Source organism: Pagrus major, chromosome 8 (assembly GCF_040436345.1).
Source record: "Pagrus major chromosome 8, Pma_NU_1.0".
In the NCBI taxonomy this organism is placed as follows: Eukaryota; Metazoa; Chordata; class Actinopteri; order Spariformes; family Sparidae; genus Pagrus; species Pagrus major.
In genome coordinates this window covers 20,245,577-20,255,163 of record NC_133222.1, presented here as the reverse complement: position 1 = coordinate 20,255,163, position 9,587 = coordinate 20,245,577, and the positions used below count along the sequence as shown (strand labels likewise).

The window sequence follows — 9,587 nt, the reverse complement described above, 5'->3', positions numbered from 1 at the left end:
TTCCAAATTGAGTAAATATAAGTAAAAATCTGATTTTAAGGCAAATTTTAATCATCATCCTTTGGTTTGTTATTTTATCAAATGACTTCTCTTGTGGAATTCTGTCTAACACCACACGTGCCTGCAGCAGAGCTCCAACCACTGGTAGTTAATGTGTAAACTCTGCAGCAGTGGGGATGAAGACGTCCGATGGCTCTCAAATTATTCTGACAAAGCAGAGCAAAGGCCTCTGTTTTGGATCATTCAGACCTGTCTGTCTCACCGTGGCCTATGTTTGGATGGTGTGGACATAATTCAGCTGCTCTTAGAACTGAGTGGGAATAATATAAGACTTGTTGAAAATGGACAGAATGTCTGCTGGTGCTAGGAAGCAGCTTATCCATGTGGATGTCGGTATTGATGAGCTGGAACCTCGTAAAGGAATCCTGGACCTCTTGAGAAGACTCCGTCCTCATTGGAAGGCACAGGATATTCAGATGAAGGCAAGTGAAAGTTTGTGTCACCTGTGATTCACTAGCCACTTTGCAGAGAAAAAGATATGTCAGTTGGTTGAGGCTTGGTCATTCAGATAAACTTCTCCTGCTGTGACTCATGAACCCGCTGCTCACCTTGTATTATACAGATTGAGCATTGCACAAAATGCATATGCATTTTATCACGTAATGTCTTACTGCCCATAATAAGTAATGTGTAGCTCATAAAAAGGTGAGTAAACCCTGTTTGATTCAAAAAATCTTGGTGAACTGACTTTCATCCCATTCGCTGTTCAACTCCACTTCCTACTGCAATCAGCTGGTCATTTGATCGAGAAGATTTTTTAATTGATTTGGGGACAGTGGTATGGTTGTTAGCTAGCTTGTCTTGTTGTTTAACATGCTGTGAAACATATTTCTCTCTTCATCTCCTTGCTGCTGTTAATGTAGCTGCTTTGACCTATAGTATGTTAGTGTTCAAGTTTTCTGCTGTGTTGCAAAGTATTTTCATCGTTGTAAATTGTTGCTGATAACTACTAGATAAGATAAGTTACCTTGACCACATACCTTGACTTCCAGCGTCCTTGTGTCGACCATTAATTCCTGATAATGGACAACTCATTGGGCATTATCTCTTACATATTTGGGATCCATTAAAAATAATTGGTGTGTCACATTTTTAGTTTGCTCTATTTTAACTATATCTGTGCTCCACTAACTCTAAATGAGATGTTGAATGCCACATTTATCATGTGGCACGTAGACCTGTCTTTGACATTGTCACTGTGACATTTGTAAACTGCCTCTGTCTAATTTTGTATGTTTAGTATCTTTACACAAAAACAACAGCTGAAACTGAAATGTCTTATCTTCTGTACATTTAGCATGATATTGAATGACATCTTACTAAATACTAAAATACCAGCAGAAACTCCAAGGTAACAAGTCAACAAAGGTACCTTTCTTTTATTTTCTAAACCTGGGAACAGATGTCTAATGTTGTCAGAACAGGATAATCCCAGTCTGGTCCCATGTGCAAACACAAGGTCCAATCTTTCAGAGAAATAGGGTTTATGTTTGTTATGTGACAGCACATTGGGTGGGTGACCTCTCAATCTACACCAGGTCCTGTAATGTACACAGAGGAGTAGATGTTTCTCTTTCAGCCCTCAACAGTCCCTTTAATGATGTATTGTGTTCAACTGAGTGTACAAGGGAAGGACAGCGCCTACTGTTACACCTGCCCTTGTGTTTCTGTTTTATCTTGCATTTCATCTTTGAATCTATTTTACTATTCTTGTTTTTAAGCCTTCCTGTGAATCACTTTATAATCTGTCTTTTTGAGAAATGAAACAAAAGATCAAGCTCAAGGTGAAACAAGTTGAGGCAATTTGAATGCCTGATATGCACTTTAACTTTAAAAGGAATGGAAAACTAAGGAATACAAGACAAATTTACACAGGAGAGATTGTTAAAAAAAATAAAGCGACAGTGCTTCACACAAAAGATTTAATTAAAATAATTGCAAAGAGAAAAAATATATTAGCAAATCGAGAGGCAAGGCTGAAACAAATAATTACAAAAGGGAGTGTGGTATTTGCATAGCTTTTTTGGCACATTAATAAAAGCAGTTTAGGTTCACATGTTCAGAGTTCAAGCTTAGGAAGAGCTTTTAATAGTGAGTTTTTGTTTTCAAATGACAATTGATGCAAATAAGAGACAAAAGGAATTTGATAACAATGTCAAAGCTAGTGGAAAGTATCCACGTTGCCCTCCATCCACTATATAAATACATGATCAGATGTCAAGGTGGGCATGTTTGTTCACTTTCCATCTTGATGAGAAACTGTGGGCCTGCCTGTCTGAGGCTCACAAAATGCCTTGGGGACTGTGGCAGAGAATGAGAGACTTTGAGAAACCACTGAATGACAACAAATGTCCGATGAGGCCTTCGCAGGCAAACAGCGGTCACTGCGGTATTGTTGTGTACACACACGGAGCGGTTCAGGCTGTGCTGCAAGTGTGATCTGTAACGTGAACTCATTCAGGCTGCTGCTTTCTACAGCTGTGCATCTGTTTACATATCTGTCATTCAACTGCCGCGGCATGCACTCTACCTGTGCATGCCTGTCTGTTTCTCTACATGCAAGGTTAATTTTATGTTCATTTACTTCGGTTGTTTTCTGACTCAGTTTGGAAGAAGGATTAACTGTTAAAGACACTGTGCGGGCTTTAGTCTGTCCTTCAGGGTTTCAGTGATTTTACTGCTTTCATGGGAGCTTAGACCCTACCTCAAGGGTGCTCAGCTCCCATTGGCTCCCACTTATCTCAAACCCTGCTGCAGGTTCAGTAAAATCAGTCAGAGGTCCAAATGTAATTTCTATCCCTTCACTTCTTTACATTTCAGATTGTTGTCCTGTTCACAGACAATATCTTGACAATATCTTATGTCGATTAAAGTTTTGTTCGGAGGCTACTTTTTTTTTGTCATTTCCTGTTTTATTTTGGTAATTTTATCCTTGTGTGTCATGTGTCACTTTCTACTTCCTCCTTTTGTCTGTTCCCCTTTCTGCGCCTCACCTGTGCTCATTTAGTTAATCACTCCCTGTGTTATCCAGTGTTTTCTCCTCACTCTTCGTTGGTTTGTCTGCGTCTCACGTGTCCCCCCGTCCTGTGTGCTATTTGTGACTACCTGTGTTGCTTCCGGTGTTCCCTGTGTCTCCCTGGTTTGTTTAGTTTTACACTTGTTGATTTCTGTTTTGTTGACTGAGTTTTGACTGCCAGTCTTTGCTTTTTTGGGGATTTTCTTTGCCTGCCTTTTGGATTTTTGATTCTTGGATTTCGTGTTTTTGACTATAAGCTTTATTTTCCTCATCACTTTGCTAGTGACAATAAACTAAAATTAAAAAGAATATTTTAAAACTAGATTTTTGACATAGAGTCCTTCTTAAAGACAGAGCCACACCATTAGCTAATGATGATGATTAGATAATAATGATTACAATATGCAATTAATCAAATAAGCAACTCTATTTCATTCTGATATGAAATATGTTTTACACCTGTTAGCAATGAGTGTTAGTGATGTGTGAGTGGGCGTATATACGCATATCTGTATGGATGTTTGGTCTGTTATGTAAGTTGACAATTTTTGTCCTTTCTTTTTTTGTTCTTACTCACCTGCCCAGGGACTACGGATGGAAAGTAGCTAGTAAGCTAAATCCGGTACAAAGCATCTTCTCTCATCTCGAGACTTATGTCATTTTGTACATTGTCCCTGATACAAATAAACTTATTATTATTACCGCCAGACACTCAGTGAACTTAACACTCTTACTCCCGTGGGAGTCTGGGGCCCCTGTGCAGTCACCTGCTTTGCCCTTTTTGTTATCTTGCAGTATGACTGACATTATTTTAACAGAAACATCACTTTCACTTCGCTCTTTAGGCACAAATACTGGTAATGTCAATTTATGAATTATCAATAAATATATTTATGGTATAAGTAACCAATCCCAATTGGTGGAATGTAGGGTTAGGGTTAAGTACTTAAGAAGTGGGCTTAATTGTGATTTTGAGGTGCTTGTGCTTTACTCAAGTATTTTATTTTTATGCTCCTTTATGCTTCTACTCTTCTTTTAATATTATTCCACAGCCATATTACCAATTACTTTTCAGTTAAGAATTGTCTTTGTAAATGTACAATCAGTTTAGAAAATATGAAAGACTAAACTAGACACAGTTTAGAACATACAGTCGATGTCACTTTGACAATATTACGTTCAATAATTCATTAGTATTATGCTGATGTTAGTACTTTTAGTTTTGATCATTTAAGTACACATTCCTTCCAATACTTTTATATTTTTACTAAAAACGTACCAAAAAAAACATTTACGGTGGGACATTTACTGGTTTTGAGTATTTCTTATACTGTGTTTTTACTGTTTTTAAGGTCTTAATACTTCTACCACTGCTGATTCTTCATGTCTTGCAAGTTGTGGTTCCATGTTCACATCTGTGAAGATCTTTACATATTTGAGAAACTCTCATTCAAAGTACACATGTATTTTCTCAAGTTTCTTTTCTACTATACAATTACTGGTAAATGACCACTCTGCTTCTATAGTTTGCTTTTGCACAATGCTGTGCCTGTGATGGTAGGTCAGTAGAAAATTTTAGATAAACGAGCCATAACGGCAGTAAATTAGCAGCCTGTAAAATGATATGTTCCAGTGAGTTGTAATCCAGATCCTTAAACGAAACATATTGCATCTGTTAGCTGCACTTATTTACCTTCTAAAGCTCTGAGTGCAACCATGTTTGGTGTGATTTGAATAACTCAGACTGAGGTTTAGTAGTGGGCTGTTAAACTTTTACAGAATAGGGACATTTTGTAACTAAAATGGTTTCGAACACACTGCAATTGTATTGTCCACATGTAATAGCGTAAATGCTATCATTAAGACAAGTCCCCCTTTTTACAAGAGGTTGCGTTGTCACAGTTGTTATCTGTTAAGCATCAATTTCAAAGTTGATAGAAAGTCAGTGCCAATTTAAAATGTTGGACTATTTGGAGATGTTGAAGTGTTTCATTTGCTTTGTTCTACCCTGAAAAATCCAAGCTCGAAGTATTTTTCCATGTTCATTTCCCCTTTGATTTCCTTTTATTCCAGACATTCACAGAAGGAATCACCAACCAGCTGATTGGTTGCTACGTGGGCTCTCTCCTGGAGCCTGGTTGTGTTCTGGTGCGACTGTACGGCAAAATGACAGAGCTCTACGTTAACCGGGACCGGGAGGTGGAGATGTTTCAGGTCTTCCATGCCCACGGGTGTGGTCCTCAGATCTACTGCAGCTTCCAGAATGGCATCTGCTACGAGTTTGTTCGAGGAACGGTGCTGGATGATGAGCTGCTCCGGCAGCCCTCCATCTACAGGTTTATGCTTTTTAAATTGGGATTTATTTCTATTATTTGAATGTGCTGAGCATGTGTAGGTTTTTTTTTAGTGAATGTGCTGGTTCACATTGTCATTCACAGCTAGAAACTAGCCTGTTCAAGCACTAACATGATGAAGTCCCACAAATTGGTCATAAAAATGAAAAAAGGTTGGAAAAAAGCTGACGTTTCTTAAGAGTTCATAGTTAAAGAGATGAATCTGAAACAAGTTGCGTGCAGAATTTTCAAATACTAATGCGACTCAGCCTTACCACCAGTTTTGCCTTGGAAATGGTGTTTTTTGTTGTTGTTGTTGTTGTTGTTAATATACTGTAATTAAACATTGAAGGCAAAAAAAAAGGATATTTAATCATAAAACCAGAATTGGAAAAACACATGTGAACATTAACTAATGCTTTTCACATGAGTCGTGACAACAAATCATCGTGTTTGGGACACATGACATGAGTGTTCGTGAAACAGGTGAACTGTGCCAAATTTATATAATATGCCGTACCAGTACAGTAAAGGTCATCATGGTGTGTGAATGTAAAAATGTTGCATAAATGGCTACCTATTTGAAATTTCAGCTTTATAAGTCAAAACATAATATGTCGGCTAATACATAACTTACCACAGGTAAAACTTAGTGAAGCTTGGTCATTCAGTACCATCACTATCACAGAAAACACAACAATAGCTGAATAATGCCAATGCACATTATTTTCAGGTCCATTTAGTTGTCAAGCTGTGCAAATTCAACAGGTTTATTGAGAGTGATGTGAAACCTTCAACATTTGTTTTCTAACAAAACAGTTAGTGGTGTTTGTCATGAGGTCGTGTGTGTGTGCATATATGTTGAGCAATTCAATTGTGCTGATGCAGGTGTTTTTTTTTAAAATTACTTCAGTTGAGTCGTGTTTCATTTTGAGCAATGTTGTTTAGTCGTGCCCCCGGTTTCATTCATCATCCTCGTGATAACAGGCCAGCGTCATTATTCTCTCCATAGGACAGTGGGACACAACACAGCCAGCCAAGGCTGAACAGCCAGGGCCACGATACCCATCAATCACCTGCTCTGCCTGATACCCTCTGTGGGGAATACCCAGAAAACTTAGTGTCACCACTAAGATGCCTCGAGAATGAGCACTCAAGTAGTCAAAAGGTCACGAATGCAACAAGGCCCATTTTTTGAGAAGAAGAACAAGATAAGAGCGCTAAATGGAAAGGGAGTTGTGTTTCTACTCTGATAATGGTTGTTTGTGCAATAACAGCGTCAGCCAGGCTCATCTGAGAAAATGTTTTCTCTCCGCAGATTGATCGCAGCAGAGATGGGGAGAATCCACTCTATCCAGCCAAAATGTGGTCGGCCTGTTGAACCTCTGCTCTGGACAAAAATGTCCCACTTTCTCACACTGGTGCAGAACAGCATCCACAGCAGCCCAGCCGAGCAGCGGTGCACTAAAAGGTACAAAATTGTCTCAATGTTCTGGTGTTTTAGATATTGTACAGTAGTCATCAGAACACGTTTGCTTTCTGAACACAACATGTTAATGTTTACTATGCAACCACAGCTTTACGCTGACCACTGAGCAGTAGCACTGGCATTGCTCAAGAGCACCCCAACAGTAGCTTTTCTAAGCCAAACTTTATCTTGGAAGCTCAGATTTTGGCTCTGAAATTAGGTCTGGATAATGGATTTGTTGGACTTGATCAGCAAAATGGTGTTTGTTTGGCCAAAGAATGTTAAGTCAATGACATGACCCGCCACCTTAAAACTTAACAACTATTTTATTTTTTATACATAAATGTGACTCCGATTTATCACCTCAGATTCACTGACAACAAGATTTTGGTGGACAGAAAGGTGTCTACATCTACCAAGGGTTTAACTTCAGGTTTAGGGTTAGGACTGGAGAAAGGGTGGGGTGAGTGACTCTGGAGAAACATAGTTGATTGCTGAGTCTCATTCCCAGGTTGTGAAATGCGCACATTTTGGTTTGGTGGGTCAGTCAGAGCTAAAACAGCCATGACAACCCCAAACATCACTATTTAATGACCTGGAAATTAGTGTCTATCCGCTCTGACATAAACTAGAATGTCAGAACTAGCTTAACGTCAGCAGTAGTAACCTCATGCTGTGTTCTGTCAAAGGCCAAGAAGCAGTTAGTAAATGTAAAGGTCACGTTTAAAAAAAACAAAAAACGTTGCATTGGTGACTAGAACATGCACCGTGTGGAAGCTGGGATGCTGTCGTTTTGCCTGAGAAATACAGATTCAGGGGAGCTATTCCTGAAGGGGACTCCAAAGGTGCCACCAAAGGTAGGCCTACTGTTGTATTAAATGTTTATAGAAGAAACATCACTGAACACTATTAAACTATAGTGGATAATTAAAAGGTAAATAACTTCAGGGTTGTACCAGCATGTTAAAAGATGCAGCTTCAAAGTGAGAACATTGTGGCCGCATAGAGCGGTGCGGCAATGACATATTTTTGAAGGCTAATCTGAGAGTCAGCATTAGAAATTATCATAAATTAAATCACTAGCAGTAAAAAGCTAATATTAGGCTTTAAACAGACTACATTACGGTTGCATAACTTGAATGTCACCACCACTAAGCGTCTTACTACACAATTACTATACATGTTTTCTGTTAACTGATCTATGTACAAGTTGTAAAGTTAGAGTTAGAATTATTTGTAACTTAAGTCGCCCTGCCTCATTTAGCCACTTGTGTTTTTCCAGCTGATTTTAAGACACGTGAGCACTTTATAATTAAATTGTGGGACATTTAATGATGTATTTTATGTTGTAGAACAAAACGTGTAAATATCTTAAGCCTGTGGAAACCACAGACATTATATCAGGCATTTAACCGAAAACCAATTAAAAACGCTCATAGACTTTAAGACGAGGGAACCGGATGTGCAAAAATGCTAATTGATTTCCTTTTTTTAGGACTCATTACTACAGCACTCTATTGACGCACAAGATTCAATGTATAGAACAGCCTTGTAATAACTTTAAATGTGTTTTATTCTATTGAGTGCAGACATAAATAAAAATGTCAGACACACCTTTTGTTTTAGGTTAACTTTAGCAAAGAAGCTACTTACTAGAAGTGAACCAAACCACTGTGAGGCATATAAAGAGTTGATCCAGTCTTTAAAAACTTAAAAACACTTTGTTTTGCGTCTATAAGTTTTTCTGGTGCATATTAGTATGTTGTTTAAATTATATGTTTACAGTGATATTGGCTATTCCCCAGAGGGAGGTGGTCCGGACCCCCTGTTCCCCCTGTAATTTCTAATAAATTAATAAATAAGTGGGTACAGCTGATAAAGTTCTCATTTCAGCAGTCGCCAACTAGAAATGAAAAGAGTGCTTTTGTCTGCTTCTGTCTAAAATCACGAATGACCACGATTTTAGAGTCATTTTCTGCCACTGTTCTCGTTGTAAACTGCATCATGTGCCATACAATAACGGAAAGCTTGACAGGCGTAGCAACAGTAACTACTGGGGCAACAGTCTTGGTGAACGGTCGGCTGTCTCGTCAGGTGTAGGAAAGATTCAAATTAATGTATGAGTCAGAGAAGAAAGCTGTCAATTATCTACTGAACTAGAATTGACATCCTTTTAAACAAATACCTGTTGCTGGTGTTAGGAGGCACCTCAGAGTAAGATTTTTTACCATCATCTGTTTGATGGAAACCAGCAACATTTTCCACATCTTTATCTTTCAGGGAGCAGCACTTCCACTGATGCCTTATCATTTTCTCACATTTCTCAAACCTGCCCACAGTGAACGGTCAGTGCCCGAGTCACATTGGCACATTCACCTCTCTCAACACGTGGAAGGAGGTGGTATTGTGAGCTGTCATTGGTCGGAGGGATGAGGCGGGGGAGTGGCCTCCGTGGCAATGACATTGCATTATCTCTGACAGGGTCAGGGGGTGAGAGGCGAGAGAGGCCTTCCAGACACTACAAAGAAACAGAGCTCGGCCCACAAGCTTCCTGCAGAGCTCTCTCTTATCGGTCAAACGTTCAGCCTTGTTTATATTTGCTGCGAAGGGGTCGGAAGTCCACGCAAACTGAAGCTGGAAGGCCCACAGTTGCTTTTGAACAGCTTGAGTTACTTCTTTGAGTTTTATCACGTGGGCACTGGAGCCAGTC

General features: G+C 39.1%; 1 protein-coding gene across 2 annotated transcripts in view; it reads left to right on the top strand.

Moving 5' to 3' along the window:
• Positions 1-203: 203 nt before the first annotated feature.
• The window catches only part of LOC141000804 (ethanolamine kinase 1-like), a 32,293-nt gene continuing 22,909 nt past the window's right edge, over positions 204-9,587 (top strand). Inside the window, exons 1-3 of one of the 2 annotated variants that reach the window (XM_073471670.1) lie at positions 204-482; positions 5,150-5,412; positions 6,728-6,880. In XM_073471670.1, the coding sequence (XP_073327771.1) occupies positions 342-482; positions 5,150-5,412; positions 6,728-6,880 (557 nt within the window). In that variant the 5' untranslated portion in view covers positions 204-341. The remainder of the gene's footprint in view (positions 483-5,149; positions 5,413-6,727; positions 6,881-9,587) is intronic. The other variant, XM_073471669.1, reaches the window with a different exon arrangement.